This window comes from Heloderma suspectum, chromosome 14 (assembly GCF_057233095.1).
Source record: "Heloderma suspectum isolate Gila_16-S chromosome 14, 16-S_ref, whole genome shotgun sequence".
NCBI classification, from domain to species: Eukaryota; Metazoa; Chordata; class Lepidosauria; order Squamata; family Helodermatidae; genus Heloderma; species Heloderma suspectum.
This window is the reverse complement of record NC_139471.1, coordinates 23,605,468-23,631,548: the sequence shown is the minus strand read 5'-3', so window position 1 is coordinate 23,631,548 and position 26,081 is coordinate 23,605,468. Positions and strand designations below refer to the sequence as shown.

The following is a 26,081-nucleotide window of genomic DNA, read 5'->3' as shown; positions in this document are numbered from 1 at the left end:
TCGCCCAGGGGTCACGAGTCTGGAGTATAAAGCTGCTTATGAGTCTGGGGTCTTCTAGGGGCTCTTCTTGTAGGCCTCCCCCAGATTAAATCAGCCATCTTTACTCTTTGTTAACCCTTTTCAGTACCAGATTAACACGCCCCTGCAGATAAATTGTAGCCGCACCCTACAGAGACTCCATAGCCACACCCCACAGAGAATCTGTAGCCATGCCCCACAGGGAATCTGTAGCCGTGTCCCCAGGGAATCTATATTTATGCCCCACAGAGAATCCCTAGCTACACCCCACAGAGAATTCATGGGTGCATCCCCACAGAGAATCCATAGCCACAGCCCATAGGGAATCCATAGCGATACTCCCAGGATACAGATCCTGCTTTTCAGTTATTTATACTCAAAGGGGGCAACTCTCTGGTTAAAATCTTTCATCATAGAATGCAGGCCTCCATAACACACAACAAACCACTAATAAAATCGCAGAAATTAAGTTTATGGGGACGATCACAATCCTATGCAACATAACCTGGCAGTAAAGCTCCACTGAACCCTGCAGTACTTACTTTTGACTGCAAAGGTTCAACCCATAAAACACATCGAGTGTTAGCAAGAAACCTTCAGCCACATGAAATTAGGGATGTCCAGCGTAGGGAAATCTGGCCCTATTGGGGACTGATGGATTTCCCCCGAGCCCCTGGCTCGGCTTGCATTGGTGAGCCGAGACGCAGGCTCACCACCCCGAACTGCCAAGCACTGTGCACAAATGGCTCGTTTTCCCTCTTGGGTCCTGGAAGGGAAAAGGTACCATTTGCACACAGTGGTGGTGAGGTCTCTAAATGGCACCTTTTCCCTCTTGGGTCCCTCATTATCACCCCATTCCAGAGCTAGGATGGTTCTTCAGTTACCCTGGCGGCCAGGCAGCCTCAACTGTTCTGGGAAAGGTCCCAGCGCTGGGCTGCCCTGCCTTCTCCCTCCGTGACGGCACTGCGTTCTGGCCCTTCCCAACACTCACTTTGACAGATCAGTGGCTCCTCCCTAGGGATGGGCAAACCAGGAATTTCCAAGCTTGACTAAATTCTCTGAAAATAACTTCCAAGTTTATTTCGGCTTGCTCCCATTTTGGCTTTTGGCCTTTCGGCTTGCTCAAACGGGGAAAGTGCGCTTTTCGAACAGGTGAAGTGTGCATTTCTGAGCATATTTTTCAAAAGTGGCTATCCCCCCCCCCCCCCATCGGCTGAAATGTGAAAATGCATGAGGTATTTTGCGGGGGGAAATGTGTATTTCCAAGTGCGCATTTAAAAAGAAATTACACATTTTTAAAGTTGATCATAAATTCAGGAATTAGTGAACCTTTCTAAGAAAAACCCACTCCTGCTTGTGTTTGCAATCGGGATTCTGAACAGGACACGTTCACATGATTTGCAAACAGAAACTAAATTCTCATACGTCCCTACTCCCCCTACCCCCCCATCCTAGATTCTTCAGAAACCCCTGAGGGCCAAAGTACATGGGACACTGAAGAACTGTATTAGATCTCTTGACATTTCTGTTTTTTGTTAAAAACAATCATGCAGCAGAAAGGTTGGATTGGGACAAGACTGCTGGGAGGGCATAGGTTTAACCCCTTGCCCCCTACAGTATTCACCATATCTAAATTGCATACACCCCATTTAACCATTTCAATGCTATTTAACCTCCAACGGGAATTATGCTGGTTACCAGTCTTGGAGATGATGGCTAATTCTTTCTTCCTCTTCCTCCCGCTGCTCTTCCTCTTTAAACCAGGAGACAAGGGTGGCCCAAGTGCCCCTCGTATGAAAGGTAAGAAGGATGCCATTCTCCTGCCCTCGGGCTCCCACATGGTTCCCTTCAGTCCCTCCGGGCACCAGCAACGTTTAGGTCCCAATGGAGGAGCCAAAAGCTTGCTTGAGGAGAGGGGAGGCGCTCCATCTGTTAGCGGGACCCCATTTTCTCCCAGTGGTCTGCAATGAGCAAAATCCGATCACTCAGTTTCATTCCCCTGTCCCATTTCCCCCCCAACAGTCAGCATTTCATAGCCACTGAGCACACTCAGTCTTCTTTGGGCTGTGTTGGGGTTTCCTCACTCCATTCAGTGTCTTCTTCTTCTTCTTCCTCTTCCTCTTCTTCCTCCTCCTCCTCCTCCTCTGTAGTTTTGCAAATGTTGGGCTTCCCCCAAGCCTGCTGATATATCCCTCTTACATGTGGGTAGTGCCCTTTTGGGTACAAAACCAATGGCACTCACCACCTGAACATTGGATATAGAGGGAATTATGTCTTACTGCTCTTATTTCTAGGAGATAACGAAGACACAGGAGCCCCCAGACAGATTGGTTGGTATGGAGAAACCTCTGCTCCCCTTTTCACGCTGTCAAGAATGGGCGTTTCTAGCCCTCTTTTTTCCATGGTCAAACTCAATCAGACCTGTTGAGCTTCAGCAACTCAGACCTGTTGAGCTTCAGGAGGTACTGAGCTGCTGCTCCTGCTTTTCTCCAGGAGGAAAAGGTCGCCACCTTTTCCTCCTGGAGGGACCATATAAGCTGACTGGTGGGGGTGGCCTGGGAGAGCCAGTATTGGTAAAGAGGATGGTTTGTTTTGATTTTTGTTTAACTGTTGGTGAGGGGGTGGGTTTGGGGAGGGGGTTTGTTGTGTTTTTAGGGGTGGGTAGCCTGCCTGAGGTGGGAGCAAGGGGCATGTGTCCACCTGACAGTGGGGGGCGTGTTGGGGGCCAGACTATGCAGAGGCTGGGCGGCAGGTGCTGGTGGAGCACGAAGGGCAGGCCATGCCAGGTAAGGGGAACAAGGGAGAGATGTGTAACATCTGTCCCCTGTTCTGGGCCTGTCCAGAGCCAAAGGATGGCTGGGGGAGGCATGACTCCATCTTCTGGCCTCCGTCTGCTGCTCTGCAATGCCAGGTCTGTTACCCAGAAAACCTCCCTCATCCATGACATGATGAGGGTGCAGACCTGGCATGTATTATCCCTGGCTGGCTAAGGCCGCTGCTCCAACTCTGGTGGTCATGTGCCTAGCTGGATTTTCATATGCACAGCAGCTGAGGTCTGGGGATCGGGGATGGGGGAGTGGCTGTTATCCACCAGGAGTCCTTGGTCTTCACCAAACCCCCTCTCCAGGAGACCAAAGTTATTGAGTGCATGTACTGGAGGTTGGGCCCAAAGGGCAGTCTGGGGATTCTGCTCGTGTACTGCCAACCCCGCTGCACGACTGACTCCCTGGCTGAGGTGCTTGAGGTGGTCTCTGATCTGTGTGTGCAGTCCCCTACCTTATTGGTGTTGGGGACTTCACTGTACATTCAGAGGCCATCCTCATGGGGGCACCTCGGGACTTCATGGAGACCATGGCTTCCTGGCAGCTGTACCCTATTCCAACTGGGCCCACCCATGTAGCTAGTCATGTGCTAGACCTTGTGTTTGTTTCTGGAGAAGCAGGGAGTGATCTGGAAGTCGGGGGTATATCCACCCCCCCCCCTTGTCATGGTCAGATCACTATCTGGTGACGTTGGACTTCTTGGTTCCACAACCCCTCCGCAGGGGTGGAGGACCCATTAAAATGGTCCGCCCCAGGCGTCTTATGGACCCGAATGGATTCCTGAAAGTGCTTGGGGATTCTCTGGAGCACACCAATGACCACTCGGTTGAGACCCTGGTGGGTGGCTGGAATGCTGCAATCACTGGGGCATTAGATCGGGTGGCTCCGAAACGCCCTCTCCCCCTGAACAGCGTTCAAACTGCATAACGGTTCAATCTGCTGTTACGAGCCCTGAAACAGGAGGTGAGACGGCTAGAGCGCCGGTGGCGGAAGTCTCGCTCCAAAGACGATCGGACACGGGCTAGAGCTGTATCTTCAGCCTATCACGTGGTGATGAAGGCAGCAAAAAAGGAATATTATGCTGCCTCTATCGTGTCTGCAGAGTGCTGTCCCAGGAGGCTGTTCCTAGTGGTCCAAAGCCTGGTCGGTCCAGATACTCCAGAACCACTGGAGCATTCTAAGGCCTCCTGTGAGGCCTTGGCAAGGCACTTTGTGGATAAAATTGATCAGATCAGGAGTGTTATTCCATGTGCCGTGGATAAAGTTAGTGAGCAAGAGGCGGCCTGTGGCAAATTGGTTCTGTAGGATCGGTTCCAGCTTCTTCCTTCTGATGAAGTGGACAAGGTGCTTTCATCTGTAAGGCCGACCGCCTGCTTACTTGATCCTGGCCTTTCTTGGCTCATTATGGGCTGCAGAGAGAGGCTGGGTGAGGGGATCAGGGCGGTGGTGAACACCTCCCTTGAGGAGGGAGTGATGCCATCAGCCCTCAAGGAGGCAGTGATAAGACCACTGAAAGAAGCCCTCCTTGGATCCCCAAGTTCTGAACAACTTTCGCCCAGTCTCGAATCTGCCATTTGGGGGCAAAATGATTGAGCGGGTGGTGGCGGTGCAGTTGAAGGCACACTTGGAAGAAGCTGATTATCTAGATCCATTTCAATCGGGCTTCAGGCCTGGGCATGGGACAGAAATGGCCTTGGTTGCTTTGGTGGATGATATGAGGAGGGCTTTGGAGAGGGGTGAATGCTCCTTCCTTGTTCTCCTCGACCTCTCAGCGGCTTTTGATACCGTTGACCGCCTGGAGGGCGGAGACATTGGACATTGGGCATTGGAGACATCATATTGCGGTGGTTCCGGTCCTTCCTCTCCAGCAGGTACCAGAGGGTAGCACTGGGAGAGGAGGTGTCGGACCCGTGGCCACTCACTTGTGGGGTGCCACAGGGTTCCATCCTCTCCCCGATGCTATTCAACATCTATGTGAAGCCACTGGGGGCCATCATCAGGAGGTTTGGGGTGCAGTGGCATCAATATGCGGATGACACGCAGCTCTACCTCTCGTTCAAATCTTCACCAGGGTTGGCCGTAGAATCCCTGTCCAAATGTCTGGAGACGGTGAGTGGCTGGATGGGGAGGAATAGGCTGAAGCTGCACCCTGAGAAGACTGAGGTACTTTTGGTGGGAGACAAGAGAAGGCTGGGGGATGTTGACCTGGTGTTGAATGGGGTTCGGCTACCCTTGAAAGACCAGGTCCGCAGCCTGGGGGTCATTTTAGACTCCCAGCTGTCCATGGAGGCTCAGGTGTCAGCTGTGAGCCGGACAGCGCTGTACCAACTCCATCTGATATGGCAGCTGCGCCCCTCCCTTCCTGACCATTTGCTCCCATCGGTAGTACATGCCCTAGTCTCCTCTCGTCTAGACTACTGTACTGCGCTGTATGTGGGGTTACCCTTGAAGACGGTTCGGAAGCTGCAGCTGGTGCGGAATGCAGCGGCTCGCCTGATTAAAGGCAGCTGCTGGCGAGATCACATCACTCTGGTGCTGAAGGAGTTGCACTGTTTAACAGTTGTTTTCTGGGCCAATTCAAGGTGTTGGTTTTGACCTTTAAAACCCTATGTGGTTTCAGCCCAGCCTATCTCAAGGAGTGCCTCCAGCAACACCAGACAGGCCGCTCAACAAGATCAGCCTTGGATGGCCTTCTCTCTGTCCCATCAGCCAGGACAGCTAGGCTGGTGAGGATGAGGGAGTTTGCCTTGGATTCACCAAAGTGTGGGGGCCACCAAAGAGAAGGCCCCCACTTTGTGGAGTTCCCTCCCTAGAGAACTCCGCCATGCCCCTCTTTAATGAGCTTCTGCCACGCACTGAAAACTTGGTTATTCAGGCAGGCATTTGGGGTAGGTTAGGGTATTTTTTCCCCTTCATGGATCACTGCCTTGTTGTAGCGAAGGGGCTTGCGTAACTCAGTGAAGCCATAAGCTATGCCATGCAGGGCCACCCAAGACGGACAGGTCATGGAGGAGAGTTCTGACAAAATGTGGTCCACTGGAGAAGGAAATGGCAACCCACTCCAGTATTCCTGCCAAGAAAACCCCATGGAACATATCACAAGGCTAAAAGATATGACGCCGGAAGATGAGCCCCTCAGGTCGGAAGGTGTCTAACATACTACTGGGGAAGAGCAGAGGGTATTTCCAAGTAGCGCCAGAAAGAGTGAAGCGGCTGGGCCAAACCCGAAAGGACACTCAGCTGTGGATGTGTCTGGTGGTGAAAAGAATGTCCGATGCTGTAAAGAACAATATTGTCTAGGAACCTGGAATGTAAGATCAATGAATCAAGGTAAGCTGGAGGTGGTCAAACATGAGGTGGCAAGATTGAATATCGACATCTTGGGAATCAGCGAACTAAAATGGACAGGCATGGGCAAATTTAATTCAGGTGACCATCATATCTAGTACTGTAGGCAAGAATCCCTTAGAAGAAATGGAGTAGCACTCATAGTCAACAAAAGGGTGGGAAAAGCAGTACTGGGGTACAATCTCAAAAATGATAGAATGATCTCAGTACGAATCCAAGGCAAACCATTCAACACCACAGTAATTCAAGTCTATGCTCCAACCACTGAAGAAGCTGAGGTTGATCAGTTCTTTGAAGACCTACAACACCTTCTAGAACTAACACCAAAAAAAGATGTCCTTTTCATCATAGGGGATTGGAATGCTAAAGTAGGAAGTCAAGAAATCACCGGGATAACAGGCAAGCATGGCCTTGATGTACAAAATGAAGTGGGGCAAAGGCTAATAGAGTTTTGCCAAGAGAACATGCTGATCATAGCAAACACTCTTTTCCAACAGCACAAGAGGCGACTCTACACATGGACATCACCAGATGGTCAATATCGAAACCAGATTGATTATGTCCTTTGCAGCCAAAGATGGAGAAGCTCTATACAGTCAGTAAGAACAGGACCTGGAGCTGACTGTGGCTCAGATCATGAGCTTCTTATTGCTAAATTTCGGCTTAAATTGAAGAACGTAGGGAAAACCACTAAACCATTCAGGTATGACCTAAATCATATCCCGTATGAATATACAGTGGAGGTGACCAATAGATTTAAGGGATTAGACCTGATAGACAGAGTGCCTGAGGAACTATGGGCAGAGGTCCGTAACATTGTTCAGGAGGCAGCAACTCAATCCATCCCAAAGAAAAAGAAATGCAAGACAGCCAAGTGGCTGTCTGATGAGGCATTACAAGTAGCTGATGAAAGAAGGGAAGCAAAAAGCAAGGGAGAAAGGGGAAGATATATCCAACTGAATGCAGAGTTCCAGAGAATAGCAAGGAGAGACAAGAAGGCCTTCTTAAATGAACAATGCAAAGAAATTGAGGAAAACAATAGAATGGGAAAGACTAGAGATCTTTTCAAGAAAATCAGAGATCTCAAGGGAACGTTTTGTGCAAAGACAGGCATGATAAAGGACAAAGAAGGCAGGGACCTAACAGAAGCAGATGAGATTAAGAAGAGGCGGAAAGAATACACAGAAGAACTATGCAGGAAAGATCTTAATGTCCCTGATAGCCAAGTTAGTGCGGTCACTGAACTTGAGCTGGACATCCTCGAGAGTGAAGTTAAGTGAGCCTTAGGAAGCATGACTAACAACGTAGCTAGCGGAGATGACAGTATTCCAGCTGAGCTATTTAAAATCCTAAAAGATGATGCTGTTAAAGCGCTGCACTCAATATGCCAACAAATTTGGAACACTCAACAGTGGCCACAAGACTGGAAAAGGTCAGTTTACATTCCAATTCCAAAGAAGGGCGACGCCAAAGAGTGTTCAAACTACCATACAATTGCACTCATTTCACATGCCAGCAAGGTGATGCTCAAAATCCTACAAGCTAGGCTTCAGCAGTATGTGAACCGAGAACTACCGGAATAGAAGCTGGGTTTTGAAGAGGCAGAGGAACTAGAGATCAAATCGCCAACATTTGCTGGATCATGGAGAAAGCAAGAGAATTCCAGAAAAACGTCTATTTCTGCTTCATTGACTACGCTAAAGCCTTTGATTGTGTGGATCACAACAAACTCTGGCAAATTCTTAAAGAGATGGGAGTACCAGACCACCTTACCTGTCTCCTGAGAAACCTGTACGAGGGTCAAGAAGCAACAGTAAGAACTGGACATGGAACAACCGATTGGTTCAAAATTGGGAAAGGAGTACGACAAGGCTGTATATTGTCGCCCTGCTTATTTAACTTATTATGCAGAGTACATCTTGAGAAATGTCGGGTTGGATGAATCACAGGTCAGAATTAAGATTGCCGGGAGAATTATCAACAACCTCGGATACGCAGACGATACCACCCTAATGGCAGAAAGCAAAGAGGATCTAAAGAGCCTCTTGTTGGGGGTGAAAGTGGAGAGTGCAAAAGCTGGTTTGATACTCAACATTAAAAAAATGAAGATCATGGCATCTGGCCCCATCACTTCCTGGCATATAAAAGGGGAAGAAATGGAAGCAGTGACAGATTTTATTTTCTTGGGCTCCAAGCTCACCGCAGACGGTGACTATAGCCATGAAATTCAAAGACGCTTGCTCCTTGGGAGGAAAGCTATGGCAAACCTAGACAGCATAGTAGGAAGCAGAGACATCACCTTGCTGACAAAGGTCCGTATAATCAAAGCTATGGTTTTCCCAGTAGCAACGTATGGCTGTGAGAGCTGGACTATAAGGAAGGCTGAGCGCCGAAGAATTGATGCTTTCGAACTGTGGTGCTGGAGAAGACTCTTACGAGTCCCCTGGACTGCAAGGAGGTCAAATCAGTCCATCCTAAAGGAAATCAACCCTGAGTGCTCATTGGAAGGACAGATACTGAAGCTGAAGCTCAAATATTTTGGCCACCTTATGCGAAGAGAAAACTCTCTGGAAAAGACCCTGATGCTGGGAAAGACTGAAGGCAAAAGGAGAAGGGGACGGCAGAGGATGAGATGGCTAGATAGCGTCACCGATGCAATGAATATGGACTTGAGCACGCTCCGGGAGAGAGCGCAGGACAGGAAGGCCTGGTGTGCTATGGTCCAGGGGGTCACGAAGAGTCGGACACGACTTAACGACTGAACAACAACAGGGTATTTTTAAATAATGTTTTAATGTATAATTTTACTGTTTTAAATTGTACGGTTGTACATTGGCCAGAGTGGCTGGGTGATCGACCAGATGGGCCATTAAGAAATCTAATTAATTAATTAATTAAGCAATCCAGTCCTGTTTAGCTTCCGCAAGGTTCCTGCGCCTGGGCCTTGTACCGGCTTTTGCATATGAGAAAGGTTTGCTTGATTTATTCTTTTATTCTTGGCCTCCCTGGACTCTCCTCTCCCTGCTGGTCCTGTTGTCTCTTTCCCGCAGGAGATACGGAGCTGGGGGACAGCCATTATAAGCAGGGTAAGTGTTTTTCGAGAAGCTCCCTGGAGCCAGAAACCTGCCATGCAGATGGACGCAGCACGAGCGGGGAGCCGGCAGCCTGCCTGGTGTCCTGCCCCCCGTTCATTTCTTCTCCCAAGCACCACCCCTGGGAAGCCAACGCTGCAGTCTGAGCTGGGCAACCTCCACCAGTCACGTCGGCAGCAGCAGTGAATTGGCCCCTCGCCTGGCCAGATGCCAGTCGCCGACCCCTTCTTCGTAGTCCTTCCTCCAGCTGGCTCCGGAATTGAAAGGGGTGGCATTTCCTGGGAGTTTTGATCTCACCCTGGGTCCCAATCCTGCCCCCAGTGCTGGGGTTCTTCCTGCTCTGGCAGCTGGGAAACAGTGCAAAGTCCTGTGACTTGTGGTGTGTCTGCAGCTCGAAGGCAAGCTTCACCGTTGCCTTTGACTTCTGCCTAGGCGCAAAAGACTGCACAGAACTCCTGGCCCAGGGGGTGGTCCTGAGCGGCTGGTACACCATCTACCCCCAGAACTGCACACCCCTGATGGTGCTATGTGACATGGACACAGACGGAGGCGGATGGATCGTAAGCTGGTGGTGGTGGTGGGAATATCTTCCTATGGGCAGAGACCGTCTTGCACCGGAGCTTTCTTGGTGCTGGTCAGTGCAGTGCTATGATTCTTAGTCTGCGCAGAGAAATTCAATGGGATTCAATGGGGCTGACTCCCCAGTGAGTGTTTTGGGATGGCAGCCTTACTCCTGGCCAGTCTTTGGCCCGAGCGAACCAACAAGACATGGATACAGCCTTCCCAGACTGGTGCCCTCCAGGTGTTTTGGACTACAGCTTCTAGCATTCCTGAGTACTGGCCATGCTTGCTGAGGCTGATGGGGGTTGTAGTCCAACACCATCTGGGGGTTCTCAAGTAGGGCTGTGCATGGACCCCCTGATCTGACTTTGGGGCTTCTGAGGCCAGCTTGATTCGGCTCAGGCTGATTAAGGGGCCTCCCGACCCGCCTCGGCCTATGAAGCTGAAGCAGGATTTGGATATCCGAATCCCACCTCGGCCCCCCCAAGATGTCACCCAGCTCCTTACCTGGGCCATTGTTCTGGGGGGGGGCTGCTGCTGCCGGGAAAGCCGCTGCCGGCACCGCCCAGCGCAGCCCACTGACCGCCTGTTCTGCCTTCTTTGCAAGGAGGGAAGGACGGGCAATTGGCGGGAGGCCCCGGCCACCTGCCACGCCTGCACAGCCTCCTTCCTTTCACGGAAGGAGACCATGCCGATCGGACAGGCACGAGGGCAGGAGTTGCCCTCCAACGGCGCTCTCCCCCTTCCTTGTGAGGAGGGTAGGGCGCCCGGCTGGAGGCCAGCTCCTGCCTCTGCTCCAGCCCTCGCTTGCAAGGGCCCGTGAAGGGCTGAGTTAGGCCAGTGGCGGAGCTCGCGATGAGGGTGGGCTGCCGCCGGTGCCGCTGGGGAGCCACGCCAGCCCCTAGACCCTCTGGACGCATGCCAGCAGCGCTCTGCCGGCGCCATCCAGAGGACCCAGGCAAGGACCTGGGGGCTGGGCGGCGGCATGCCAGCTGGGCCTCTGGATCACACCGAGGTGCACAGAAGTTCTTCAGTGCGACCTGACTCACTTCAGGCCGCTTTGTGACCCCTCTGCCTTGACTGAGGCGGTGTGAAGCATCATGCTTTGACTCGGAACTCAGGCTTTGGGACGAAGTGGTGCACAGCCCTAGTCTCATGGTGGGGAAATGTGCATTCATAGAATTTCGGTTAAAATTGATCAGGGGCTGAAGAACCTTCCCAAAACGGTTTTGGAGCTCTTAGGTTTTAGTCTACAGATACTAACAAATTATGTTTGCAGAGGTTTGTGTGTTTGTTTGTTTTTACAATGCTTTGGACTAGATAGTGAGCAAAGGCTTTTATCTGACTCCCTGGTCAGACGAGGAGGACACAAAGACTCCCTGCCACCTCCTTGCAGGTGTTCCAGAGACGAGTGGATGGCTCTGTGGATTTTTACCGGGATTGGAGCTCTTACAAGACAGGATTCGGAAGCCAACTCACAGAGTTCTGGCTGGGAAACGACAATATCAACCTCTTGACCTCTCTGGGTAAATTGCACTTCTTCACCCCTTTCCAACATTTATATACCGCTCCATATCTAAACAGATTCCATAGTGGTGAACAATGACAGATAAAAAGAATTAAAATACCTTATTAAAACATATGAAAAAACACACACAACATATTCAAAGTTGTTTTTTTTTAAAGAGTATAAATAAAACCCATGGCTGCTCAATAGAGGAAGGCTTCTTGAAACAAAGATATCTTCAGCAGGCACTGAAAATTACACAATATTAGTGCCTGCCTGACACCAACAGGCAGGGAGTTCCACAGAGAGGGAGCCACCACACTGAAGACTCTGCTCCGGGTGGACTCCAGCTGAGCCATAAGTCCACATGGAACCACCAGAATCATCCCATCTGATGACCTCAGTGACTGCACAGGTTGATCAGGCTGTGTTTCCCCACAGCTTCCCAGAATCCTCTCTTTTTCAAGGAGGCAGAGTGTAGTTGTTAGAGTGTTTGGAGACCAAAACTCAAATGCCTGCTCAGCAATGAAGCTTGTTGAGCAAGCTTGGGCTGGTCTCTGTCTGTCTCTCAGCCCAAACAAGCTCAGTTGTTGTGAAGATAAAACATGGGGGAAGAACCGCATATACCACCCCATAGTCCTTGGATGAAGGGCCGAATAACTATCATGGCATGTAAAAGGAGTGTGGCCACCATCCAACAGGAATCTCTCACGCAAGCTCTGTTGAGAAGCAGAATAATTCGCGCAACGGCAAGGACGAGGCTCTTGTGTAAGCCCATGATGGTGGACCGGGACTTGATCTGTCCGAGAAAGACCTGTTCTCAGTCTGCTTCTCGAGTGGATGGCTGGGGCATCGCAGAATACAGGAACCTATTTTCCCCTCTCTGTTCGGCACAGGAGAGAACGTGTCGATCTCACCGATTTCGACAACAAGGAGGCGTTTGCCAAATACGTGTCATTTAGTGTTTCGGGGAGGAGGATCAGTACAGGCTCTGGGACGCTTCGCTGGAGGCACCGCAGGTACTGTCTGGAAACTTTCCTGCCTCCTCCTGTGATCCTCAGCCGCAATATACTGTTCCCGGTTGCAATGCAAAGTATTGTGGGATGGCTTGGCCATGAGTGGGCGATTAAGAGCCATTCGCCTTGCGAAAGACCTGCTGCTGGTGGAGACGAGAGCAGCCAGAACTGGTTTGTGGAGAGGGATCAACGCAGCTGCTTGAATGTTCGGACTCTCTTTGGGGATGTGGCCTCTTTACATACTGCCTGATTTGCCGAAACACCGTCGAGGTGGCGTATGACCGTTTAAAATGCCTTCGTCTTTGCAGGAATGTGACAGGATCCCATCTCTCCCTCAGGGAACCCCCAACCCCTCCCCGCAACACACACACTCTCTGAGCCAGAATCCCCACTCTGATGTGCAGGGGTGTTGCTAGGCTTGGGCAATGGGGCCTTGACCTCAAGTCTGTTTTCCAGGGGCCCTGGATCTCTTTCCAAAAGCACTCAGTGTCCATCGGTGCCAATAGAAGATTTTTTCAAAGCTAGGGATGTCAGAGAATTCCGTCACGGATCTCGGGGAGGCTGAATGCCAGCGCATGGGACTTACCTTGGGCGGGACGGGACTTACCTTGGGTGGATCTTCCTGGCGGTGGTAGCTTCGGCGGCTGTTTGGCGGCGGCTGCGGCAGCCGGTCTTCTGACCGGCTGCTGCTGCCGCCGCCATTTCCAGTTAAAAACAAAACAAAACGTGATAGGCTACGTAAAGATTTACGTAGACTATCTTGGCTAGATTTTTAAAAAACACCATGATAGGCTACGTAAATGTTTACATAGCCTATCACAGCTGATTTAAAAGAAAAAAGTAGACGCTACGCTATTTGCATTCCCCTAATTTTCGCCGTCTTAGTCTACGTAAATGTTTACGTAGACTAAGACGTGCCAAAATAAGGAATGCAAATGGTGGCGCCCATGGGCGCCGCCATTTGCATATGCGCATTTTTTTCTTTTAAATCAGCCGTGATAGGCTACGTAAACATTTATGTAGCCTATCATGGCTGACTGCAGGGACGCAAATGGCGGCGGCTACAGCCACCGCCATTTGCGTCCCTGCTAGCCAGTGGCCAGATGTCCGGTCGCTGGCGGAGCCGGCTGGCGGCTCTGCAGAATCCCTGCGGAGCGGAGCCGGCTGGCCAGGATTCGGGAAGGAGGGACGGAGCGCCTCCCTCCCCGGCCAGAATTTCGGGGGGAGGGACGGAGCGCCTCCCCCCCACCACGAATGTCACCCTTCGAAAAGGTAAGTGACTTTCGTACATCCCTATTCAAAGCTTAATTCCCAGGAAAGGAGGGGGGCACTTTCAGGGAGATCACAGCTTAGGAAGGTTAATTCTACCCTCCCTGTTTGTTGCCAACCCCCGCAGATCAACCCTTTCCACCAAAACATGACAATGAAGCTTAGGAAAAACACATTGAGAGGTGCCACTGGAAGGTTTGTTCTAAGCTTAATTGTTGTGTGTGTGTGTGTGTGGATTTTCACAAGGTTGCACTTGCGGAGGAAAGGGTTAACCCTCCCCTCCCTGTGCAGTGTTACTAAGGATGTATGGATTTTATTAAATATGTTCCCTCTCTGTTTCATGGTTGCCTGGTCTCTTCATTTCATTGTCTGGTCATTGATGGAATTGGATTGTTTTTACCAAAGTTTTGTTCTACTTGTGTTAATTCGCATTAGCGCTAATGTTCACTTGTGCAAATACACTAATGTAAATTAGTTAATGCAAAGTAGCGCTAATGCAATTTTGCGCCAATGCACATTAGCACAACCCCCCCCCCAATTCCATGTGACTCAGAAAAAGTCAGTCTGCTGCGGAATCCACAGGTCGGATTCATAGAAATCTGAACTCATTTGAATGCATTGCAGCAGATTTCTCCGAGAAGCCTAATGGTGACCCCCCACCCGCAAATCACCTCCCATGTGGCAGTTAAACCTAGGAAAGAAAATCTTTCATTGCTGCCAAGGGAAGCTTTTATTTGGGTGGGAAATGAATTGGCTGGCTTTCCTCCTGAGAAAACTTAAATAAATCCTAATAATGATAAATATAAATGCACACTTGGGCCTAGGCCCCAAATCTTTTGAATGCTTGGCAACACCCCTGCTGATGTGGGTTATATGGGTGATAGGGCAGCCCAGCAGAGTTTAGTCCAAAAGCTCCCTCTGTCTGAGGGCTGCCATGGCAGTGCAGGATGTAATGGGACTGGCTCTGCTGCCAAAGTCCTGGGTTCGAATCCCCCATTGCCTTGTTGTTGTTGTTGTTCAGTCGTTCAGTCGTGTCCGACTCTTCGTGACCCCACGGACCATAGCACGCCAGGCCTTCCTGTCCTGCGCACTCTCCCGGAATGTGCTCAGGTTCATATTCATTGCATCGGTATATTCATTGCATCGGTATGCCTTACATTATTGGACAATTGACGATTGACCTTCCATCTGCCCTGAACTGGAACTTGATTCTGTTCTTTGCAGGCGATTCCTTATCCAGCCACAACGGCATGCCTTTCTCCAGCAAAGACAGACAGCAGGACCAAGGGCTGGATGTGCCTGATCTTGTCTGATCTCGGAAGCTGAGCAGGGTCAGCCCTGGTTAGTCCTTGGATGGGAGACTGCCTGGGACTCAGGTTCCTGCATTGAGCCGGGGGTTGGACTCGATGGTCTTGGAGGCCCCTTCCCACCCTAGGATTCTGTGTCTATGTCTAAGAAAAAGAAATGTGCAGAGACATACAAAAGCTCCTGGTGGTGCAAGCACTGTCACACCTCCAGCCTCAACGGGAGGTACTGGCTGGGGGCGCACACCTCTTTTGCCAAAGGGGTGAACTGGAAAAGTGGCCAAGGGTTCCAGTATTCCTACAAGCGCTCGGAGATGAAAACCAGGCTTCGGGTTTAGTCGAGAAGAGAGAGTCCCACAGAAGCGGCTTCTAGCTGGAGGCTCTTGGATGCCTGGGCTTCTTTTCCTTCTTGGTTTGATAGATTAGAATGGGGAACCCGTGTCCCAATATTGTTGGATTTCAACTCCCATCAGCGTGGCTGATGATCAGGGCAGATGGGACTTGAAGCCCAACATCTGCACTTCCACTCCAGAACTTGCAGCCATCCCGATGTTGCTAGTCTTCAGTTGCCCCGCCACACGCTTTCTCAACATCCTTATGGAGGAGAGATTTGTCCTTTTAAATTGGGGTGAAGGAGCTCGGGCTCAGGGGTCTGTTGGGCTGCTGGGGTTCCCCAGATGGCTACACTCTCTTCCTCTCGACCACCAATTGTTCGGTGGTCTCCTGGCTTGTATGCAGTTTCCCCCCCATCCCCTTCTGAAAGGTTGAAATGCCTCTCCTAAGGCTGAGTTCCCAGCGCAAAGAAGACCTTTAAGTGAAAATAGGCTCCACCCCTTTGCCTTTGGCCCCGCCCGTGCCAGAATGTGGCCCCCGAGAGCTCCTCTAAAATGGAATGTGGTCTCTGGGCTGAGAGAGGTTCTACAGCCCTGTTTTACATGAAAACCGAGATTTCTCATAATGTGGCGTGTTTGCGTCGGGCTTCCAACTGCCGCCCTCCAACCTGAAGAAGAGCCTTTGCCAGGAACTTTTGACAGCTGCTGGAATTGACTTCCATTTCCTCCGCCTTTGCACAAAGACGGAGCAGGGAAGGTGGCTATAACCGAGGGCACAGCACCCCTGTGGTTCGGCTCGGTGTTGTTCCGGCGTTGGCATTTACCCAGCTGTCGCGTAGGCGCGCGCGCAAGTCCCACCTCGTCTTGTCCTTGCTCAGCTCCTGTCTGGCCAGTTTGACGAGGTGACGGACTTACTTTGCAGTGATGGAGAAGCACTGGTGGGCGGACCAGAACTGTCCCGACAGAGCCTTCCAGGACTCTGAGCCGATCAGGTCCACAGCTTGCTGGAAAAGAACCGGGGCTTCTGCCCACTGGAGACAGAAGAAGACAGTGACAGTTTTCTTTTATTTCTGCTTGCCGGATGTTATTTAGCACCCGTTCAAAGCTCCAGCCAAAGTGGAATAGTTGTATTTATCTAATTCATAGCCTGCCTTTCCACCAGAAAATGGCACTCCAGGTGGCTGCCAATCATAACATCCTGATTAAAATTCTTAAGTAAAACATAGAATAAAACAAATCAATTAAAAACACAACAATAAAAGAAATAAACAGCGCCCTATGGCAGACCCCTTTGGCAACAGACCCGCTTGAATAAAATAAAAAGGCCTGCTTGAATAAAAAGGCCTTTGCCTGCCTGCGAAAGGACAGCAGAGAGGGAGCCAACCTAGTCTCTCTCAGCAGGCAGTTCCACAGCCTGGGAGCAGCCACCGAGAAGGCCCTCTCTCGTGTCTCTCCCAGATGTGCCTATGATGGCAGCGGGACCAAGAGAAGAGTCTTCCTGGAAGATCGTAAAACCCAGGCAGACTCATATCAGAGAAGGCATTTTTGTAGTAGGAGGGGAAAGGGAAAAGGGTCACTTTTTTTCTTTTCCACCTTCCTGAAACTACCCCCTCTGTGCTGTATTAGCCGTAAAGGACACAGTCCCTGCATGCAAATCGGGGGCAGGGGGAGGTTTCAGGGGAAAGGGAAAGGGAAAAGCCGCCCTTTGGAATTTCTCAAGTGGTGGGGGCTGAAAAGTGAACGGGGTCACAAACAGCACTAAAATACCCGGGCCCCATCTACACCAGGCTTTTACTCCGGGGTGGGTGCGAGGCGAGGTCCTCATGATAGATGATGTACGTAGTCGTGTGTTCGCAGCCATCTGTGGTTTTTGCCTGGAAAAAGTGGAGTTCCAAGGAGTCATTCACTGAGATTTTGGGGGGTTGCTGCGGCTTCCCCCCGCAGTTGTGGGCCGTCTGTTCCTTCCCCGAACTGACGTCACATCTTGCAGTGGGTGTATGGTAGCTGTGAGTAGTGCCTGCGTCACTCCGTGACGCCCCTTTGCCCCCCTGTCCCTTCACAGCTGCACAGTTACAGAGGCACAGAGGGGCATTTTCATTTATTTAATCATTTCCGCACATTTTTGCAGCTTCGTATTTCGCAACGGTTGCTTTCGAACTCAGTACCGAAGGGCTGGGGACAATTTTGGGGGAGGCACAACATCACTCCAGGCACCATTTCGGAGCAATGGCTAGGCACGTAGTGCTCACGCTTGTGAGCGTGGACCATCACAAGAGTCTTAGGCTGGGGAACTAACAAACTGATGGTGCAAATAGGAAGGAGCACACAACACCCACTTTTTACCTAAAACAGGGTCAGAAGGACACAGCATACCCCTCAGATATAAAAGAGCCACTGAAGTCTCGCACCCCCACACTCATGGGACTGCACAGCTGCGCATTTCAGTATAATGGCCAAAAAAAGGGTGTGGCGAGTCTCTTAGGGAAGCACGCAATACATCGCGAGTGTATCACAGGGCATGCCAATTCAAAGCCACATTGCTGTGCAGTTTTGACGGGGGGGGGTGTCAAAGCGGTGCCATATAGATGGGGCCCTGGAGACGGCCCTGGAACAGCCAGACTGCTACTTGCCAAAAAGCAGATGCAGATAGTGCAGAACACAGGTGCAGACGACTCGAGTGAATGAGCCAAGCCATACAAGATGGCCAGAACAAAAATGCAGCAAGGCCTGGGTCTGAACACCTGCCCCACCAGAAGTTCCAAAACAAGATGGAAGGTGATGAAAGAATGTGTTCTCAAAGATGCCAATGAAATTTATTATGCCCACTATTACTATTGAACCCAACCTGTTTCAGAATGAAGAGCTCCTTCGTCAGGGGCAACCTTCTAGGAGTAGGCTAAGCCAGCTTCCAAATATGGTGGCTATCTTCCCTCACGCCATCAGGGTACCTAGAATTTGGGTTGGTAAGATTGCCACTGGTGAACGAACGCTTCATTCCAAAATACGTTTGGAATATTAAGAATAATAATAATAATAATAATTCATTAGCACCTTTGAGAACACATTCTCTTCGATATTCCAGCCTAGGGTCAACCAGAAACTTTACCAGCTGAGCCACCTTATTGTAGACGAGTTTATAACCTGGGTCCAAGGGAATCTCCTCAATCCCTGAAAAGCTGAGCTGCTGCGCGATGTACATCCCACTGACTTTCATGTCCATGGTGACAATTTCCATCACGCTGATGCCCCTGTGAGCAGGACCGGAGAAGCACATGAGAGCAAATAACGGGTGGACTTTGGATTGGACTCTCCCCATCAGGCTGACTGCAGGAAGGCTCAGGCGCTAATTTCATGAGGATGATGGGAGTTGAGGGTGCCCAGTTGGGGAAAGCAGGGTTAGGGTTTTGTAGGTTGAAACCAGTCCCTTAAACTGTGCACCATATACAAGTGGAGGTTCCCTGTCTCTGATCTAATGCAATAAAACGCACATGAATTGCGAGCCTGCTTGTTTGCATGGTTCAAAATTCTCACGAGCCACCCCATCCCATTGGGATAGGGAGGGATACGATTAAAAGGAAGAAGGGAACAGATGCAGATGCCACCTCCCCCATTTCCTCAGATGTACCTCTTTGCAATGGTGTGTAGGAACTTGTCAAACGGCCGAAAGGGAGCCCCCGCCCCCCCCCATATCCCCAGCCAGCTCATGCAGACCACGTTCTTTGGCTCCGAGGCACCTGCCGGAGCAGGGAAAAACGGCAGGGGGCTCAGGCAAGGGAAGGGACTAACACAACCCCGGGGGATGCAGAGTCCTCACTTCTCCCAAATCCCTCGCTCTCCCTCCTCCCCATCTCTGCCCCTTGGCATCTTCCTTCTGCAGTTTAAAGCCGCCTTCCCTGCCTGATGCTGTCCAGGCACTTGGGACTCCACCAGCCCCAGCCAGCCAGCAGGACTGATGGAAGTCACGATCCACAATGCCTGGAGAGCAGCCCCTCCCTGGTCCCAGCCTCTCTGCCCAGATGACAGTCCTTGTGATTCTGGGTATTTTATTTTGAGGGGAGGACTGCAGCTCAGTGGAAGAGCCCCCGCTTTGCATGCCTCTGAGAAATTTGCACGCCAGGTCTACCCCTCTATTGTTTCTCAGTGGGCAACCCTGGTGTCCGCACCATGTCCTCCCACCCACCGCCAAAACCCTCAGCTCTGTCTGTGCTGCCTTTGGGCCAAAGGCCATTACAGGGTTGATGGGCATGGTTAATACCGGGCTGGGGTGACCTGGTCAGGTTGCAGCCCGCTGCTCCAGTCTCCTCTGCAGGAAACACACAGTAGAGTCAGGTACCTTCACAAGACATTTCTTTATTGCTACAGTACATGCAAAAACACTGTGGAGCTGCGTGGCACATTGTCTCAGCTCCAAGGCCAACACTATGAGGGAGGTGGGGAGAGGTTCCACTTGGGCCTCCCGCAAGAGCTAAACATGGCAGGCTCTCTTGTATCCCGGCAACCCGCTCTAACCCTTAATGAATGGCACTGCTGCTACCATCAATCTCACAGCCCCACCTGTCAAGAACAAATCCTGCCAGATGAATCTGATCTCATTTTTTCATCAGGTCACCTCCCTTGTGGACTGTGGGAATGCTGTGGACATAACATACCTCAACTTCAGCAAAGCTTTCGACAAAGTGCCCCATGATATCCTGATGAGCAAAGTAGCTCAAAGTGGGCTAGACGAAACAACGATCCGGTGGATCCACAGTTGGCTACAGAATCGGACTCAAAGAGTGCTTATCAATGGGATCTTCTCAAACTGGGGAGAGGTAACGAGTGGGGTACCGCAGGGCTCAGTCCTGGGCCCAGTGCTCTTCAACATTTGTATTAATGACTTGGAGGAGGAGGTGCAGGGAATGCTGATCAAATTTGCACATGACCCAAAACTGGGCGGGATAGCTAATACTTTGGAAGACAGAAACAAAATTCAAAAGGATATAGATAGACTGGAGTGCTGGGCAGAAAACAACAGAGTGAAGTTTTACTAGCTGAGACACAAAACAGATTGTTTAAACAGCGCATAAGACAAGGAACGCAGAGACATAACAGTATCTCTATGAACAACACTGGTAGAATTAGGATGAACAATGCTTCAAGCCAGCTAAGATTTGGAAGCCAAGGGGTTAACTAATTGAGCTAATTGTTTTGTCTTATTGTTTTGTTAGCTACTATATTGTGCAGCTTGTTGATCTGTTCATCTACAGCATTGCCATTATCAGTTAAGTTAAAACAACAGAGCTTTTGGTGTGTTTCATAACTTAAATGATGAAGAAGGAAGAGGTAATCTATACCAGCTCTATTTTCTAGAACTGCACCTCTTAGATCACACAACTCTTTATTTAAAAATGACAATGCTCGTGAGGTGGCATTTATGCTTTTGGCTAAGCTGCAAGCTAACCGGTTGATCTCCAGACTATTAGCCAAGGCTAAACCTGGAACCCCAACCAGTGACATCGCTAAGGCCAATTTTTCTGAGTCAGAATATAACTGCACATGACTATTACAATTTTTAGTTAGTTGGAGTGCTCGAGGCTGCCGTCGACGGATTTTCTCGGGCCACAGGGGAAGAATTGGCACCAGTTCAATTGGCGGCTGAGGCAACATGGGTGGTTATTAGACAAGTTGGCAGGAATGAATGACCAAGTGCGGGAACTACATGTCTAAAACCATCCATGAGGCAAAAGTATGTGGGCATCATTAAAAGATATGTTTTGAATTTTATTACAGTGGAAGGGGGCCAGGGATAGCTTTATATTTTCTGGAAATTTTTTTGACAATTACTGTTACTGTATTAGGCTGTAACAGAGAGGAAGGCCAGGATCTCTTCTGGATCATCCCAGAGTGCAGGACACGAAATCATGGGCTCAAGTGACAGGAAGCCAGATTCCAGCTGAACATCAGGAAAAACTTCCTGACTGTTAGAGCAATACGACAACGGAACCAATTACCTGGGGAGGTGGTGGGCTCTCCCACCCTGGAGGCATTCAAGGCGAGGCTGGACAGCCACCTGTCAGGGATGCTCTGACTTGGATTCCTGCATTGAGCAGGGGGTTGGACTCGATGGCCTTGTAGGCCCCTTCCAACCCTACTATCCTATGATTTCCCTAAAACTCCAACACTGGACAACACACAGTGTTGTCACATGCTATGTAACACACACACACACACACACACACACACTGTAATATGTAATATGTGTGAACGTGTCACGGCAGCGGCTGAACTGGACTTTCAAGGACCACACTGACACCGTCTGCACTCGCAAAAGCTTTGTTCAAGACAGAGTGTTGACATCGCGAATGGGTCACTCCTCTACAACTGAGCGACCCTGAGGGGAGCTTCCAGCTCCCTCATATAGGCAGCGGGCCAAACTACATTCCTCCGTGCTCCCTGCACCTGTATCTGTTATTCATCATTGTGGTTTCTTACAGAAAGCAATAATGTGTTCCGCTTCTCTTCTTGAAGCCTAGACGTAAATCCACAAAGGACACGATGACAGGCAGGAAAATGCCAGCTTGACCACAAGCTCTATAGGGAACTGCGGAAACCCACAAACTACATCTTGTTATTGCCTACCTTCTCTCCAAGCAAAAGCCTTTCAATAAGTGTTCTGCCTTGCATCCTTGCCCTAATCTTGTTATGGCTGCTAACTTAAAAGAGAGTCTCTTTGGCCAAAGCTGGATGTCCATTACAGCCATGACAAACTTTGTCTGCACACATTGTCAAGGTAATTTTTTGAATGTTTATAAACTCAGAAAAAATATGAACAAGAACCTGAGTTAGAAAGAGCACGGACTCCTCTCTTTGCTGCTGGCTTTGGTTTTTAGGTAGACACTCCTGGCCAAACCCAGATACAGGATCCCCCCAGATTTGTAAACTGCTACTTTCATGCCCAGGGGTCGGGGTACATCCATTCTGCCACCTTCATGCCCATGGGGCCCCTAACAGGGAAGACCCCCAAGAGGCTTAACACACCCAGAAGGGTTCTCACACCCACCCAGTGGGCGTGCAACCATTGCTGTAATGTCATTCATTGGGTGAAAGCACTGAAAGGCGGGAGCTGGCTAGTTTCTCACAAAGCGAATAGGCAGAGCGGTGGCACTGCATTTTTCCTCGCATCTTGGGTTCTACATGGGCTAGAGACTAGCTTCTAAAAAAATGAAAGCTGGGGATCTGGAGACCGTGGCTCATCCCCGGGGATCAACTGCCCCTCCTTGCCTCTTCCTTAGGGATGTCACAAGTGCCCAATTAGCTCCAGGAGTCTAGGGGACTCCCCAGCCCCCTGGCCCTGCTCGCTGAGCGCTGTGCAGCCAGGGAGCGCACCGCGGCCCCCTGCCCCTCGATGCGAGCCACCATTTTTACGCGAGATGGGGCTCCGCAACTTTGGTATATTTAACGTTGCACAAAATGTCAGCTGTGCAGGGCCATCTCTGCAACATTAGCGGTGTAAAGGGGCCCTTTATGCCTCCAATGTTGTGGAAATGGCCCTGTAGGTCCACTGTTTTGTACAACGTTGAATATTTGAAAATTACAGAGCCCCCGTCTTGCGTAAAAATGGTGGCTTGCAGAAAGCAGCTCTGGGGCGCTCCTGGACTGCTCGTCGAGCCCTCGTGCGGCCCGGTGAGAGGGGGCGGACGGCATCTGAGTCAGCACCTGCACTCGCCTGGTGGGCACTGGGTGAGTCCATACAGCCCTGCCCTTCCTGTGGATGCCCACGAGCACTGGTGAAATTTGGCATGACTCTCCTCGGAATGTGCAGGTAGCCATCTCTCCCTTTCCTTTATGTCTCTTTCAGCACCTTGTCAGCCTTCATGGGTGAAAGCCAAGGGTTCTAAGGCGCTGTCACATGCCAACATGAACAGCTCAGTCTATGCATGATTCCCTGGGTGGGGGGTGGGTTACGCCACAGAAGCCAGGGCACACAGGGAGTGCATCTTCCCTTGTGATTCTGGGACTGGCAGGGGTGGTTCTTTCAAGTCACGCTCCCCGCCCGCCCAGGTGGGCCACAATCCTGTTGTTCCCCCACCTCACCTTACCTGTGGGCTGGAACCAACTCACTGGTTCACTTTAAATTAAAGTGAACTCAGCCAGGGGCCCAAGCCAGGTAGGACCGGGTGGGAAGCGAGTGATTCCCAAAGAGTCGCAGTCGGCGAGGGATGGTTTAGGAGGCAGGTGCTCCAGCAGGCTACCAAACTAAAGGCCTTACAGTGCCGCCTGGCTGGGCCTGCCAGAAAGCCGGCCTCACTGCCCCGGCCAGGTGCACATTCCCCCATTGGCCTTGCAGCCCCTCCCCACTGAGCTCCCTCCGCCCCGCCAGGATGAATTTACTCACCTGCCCCGGCCGGAGCTCGTGGGCCTGTGCTGCAAATAGGGAGCTGGAGAGGAGAGACGAATGGGGGAGGCATGCTGGGCACGAGGCACTGTTCCTGCTCCCAGCACGGAGCTACTTTGGCGCGGAGGAGCCTGGCCATGCTGTTGCCTGCTACTGCCTCTTTGCCTCACAAGGACGTGCTCCCCACAGCACTGGTTAAACTCAAGCCCCCCCCCCAGTGTTTACTCTAGTGACCTCCTGTCCTGTCCCGAGCCTGGAGCGTGTGGCTGGAAACGGAAAGCCGAGACCAAATGGGCAGGTGCAGCGCAAGCAGCCGCTGTTGCTGCTCTTGGAATAACGTTCGCACTGGGATCCAGGGTGGGGGGCAGTTGACCCCCTTGCCCCCACAAGCGGAGGCCCATGACCGCTTGCCCCCATGTGAGCCTTGCAATGGGCCGTGGAGGCCCTGTTCTTAGTGCTGCCATTAGGTACGACCAGGCTGGCAATGGCACGAGGCTGGGGGCCACATCAGTTCAGTGTTCACTCGTCCTGAAGCAAATGCACAGAGGACCAAATCAGTGCGAACTGGAGTTCTGTGCATGCTATTTGGGGGTCAAGGGGAGTGTTACCTTTTCTGGCAGCCATGGTGGCAGCAGCAGGGAAATTCTCAGTGGCCGATCCTGGTGGACACCACTTTATTTACTCCCCTTCCCAAGTTGCCCCTCCCTGTCATTCCAAGGCACTGTTGGGGGAGGGGAGAATAATAGTGCCTCCCCCACCCCCACCCGCCACAGTGTCCTAGAACTGCCCACTGGGTACTTCCAGATGAAGTTCTTTCATGGGCAGTTTGACAGGCAGTCCAGAAGTCAGGCTTTTCTACATGCAGCTTTTTGTGTGCGCTCGCCATTCCTAACTCCTGGTTCTTTACAGGTGCTTTGGATGACGTCGTGACCCTCCAGGTTTCACTTCAGTTTTTAAAGGGCATGTGTGTGTGTGTGTGTGTGTGTGGGGGGGGGGGGGGTTAGAGAGAAGAAAATGCAGTATTATTTTTGAAAGCGAAACAAAACACACTTCCCCTCTTGTGTCATTGCATTATTCCACTATAGCACAGCGCCACCTAGAGCTTAGGTAGCAGAAAGCAGGAAAGGAAACACTCTTTGTGTGATGCTCAGATCTCAATTCTGCGACAAAACCAAAGGTGGATAACAGCAGATTAACTGCCTCATGCGGAAAAGCTCCTTGTCTTATTCCAAAAGATGGAATAGCTGCACAATGCTTTTAGCTCGGTAGCGTTAGGAGCCCTCCATGTGGTCATGGTGTGGAACACTGTGGGAGAATAAGACGACAACTATTAGCCAGTAAGAGGTGCTGCTGCTGCTCCTGTCACAAAGTAACAGCAAAAACAAAGTTTAAAACCCCGAAACAAAAAATGAAAAAGAGCTCAGATGCGAGTGATAAAATAAATGCTCATGCGCAGTTTGAGAGGCAGTCCAGAAGTTGGGCTTTTCTACATGCAGCTTTTTTTGTGTGCTCGCCATGCCTAACCCATGGTTCTTTACAGGTGCTTTAGATGAAGTCGTGACTGTCCAGGTTTCACTTCAGTTTTTGAAGGGCATTTGTGTGTGTGTGTGGGGGGGGGGAGGGTAGAGAGAAGAAAATGCAGTATTATTTTTGAAAGCGAAACAAAACATACTTCCCCTCTTGTGTCATTGCATTATTCCACTATACCACAGCGCCACCTAGAGCTTAGGTAGCAGAAAAGCAGGAAAGGAAACACTCTTTGTGCAGAGCTCAGAGTTCAATTTTTCAAGGAAACCAAAAGAAGATACAGTGGATTAACAGCCTCATGTAGAAAAGCTCATTGTCATCTTCCTTTTGAAACCTTCTTGTGTTTTCCTACCATTTCTTTCATCTTTTTTCATTCCAGAAAAAAAAATCCATGAAGGAAGAAAAGATGGAATGGCTGCACAATGCTTTTTGATTGGCAGTGCAAGGAGCCCTCCATCTGGAAGCAGTCATGGTCCGGAACAATGTGGGAGAATAAGATGCACCTTTAGCCAGTAAGAGGAGCTGCCGCTGCTCCTCCCGCAAAGAAACAGCAAAAATAAAGTTTAAGAAAGAAAGCAAACCCCAACACAACATGCGGAAAATAAGGGATGAGAAATGCCTCTTCCCGTGGAGTGGAGGTCTGGTGTGGGCTCTGGACATGCGGCTACTGCCAGCTGTGCTCAGAGACCAAGGCCACGCTTACTCGTGCTGATGGGGCAGGCGTGTATGGGTTCCCTCCTGGGCTCCTGCAGACGGGGTTTTGCTAGGGCTGTGCAGGGACCCCTGACCCGACTCGGAAGCTACTTCGTGGCTTTGGAGGTGGGCCCGATTTGGCTTGGGCTGATTCAGGAGTCCCCAACCTGACTCAGCCCAAACCAGAAGTGGGATTTGGATGGCTGAATCCCACTTCA

At 50.7% G+C, this 26,081-nt stretch overlaps 1 protein-coding gene across 1 annotated transcript; it reads left to right on the top strand.

Annotated features, from left to right (window-relative positions):
* Nucleotides 1-672: 672 nt before the first annotated feature.
* On the top strand, nt 673-14,946 carry LOC146335805 (ficolin-2-like). The gene is given in 9 exon segments (XM_084820779.1): nt 673-709; nt 1,720-1,818; nt 9,239-9,274; nt 9,394-9,496; nt 9,711-9,840; nt 11,238-11,374; nt 12,245-12,331; nt 12,333-12,367; nt 14,858-14,946. Coding segments are annotated over 9 exon segments (753 nt in total).
* The last annotated feature ends 11,135 nt before the right edge of the window (nt 14,947-26,081 follow it).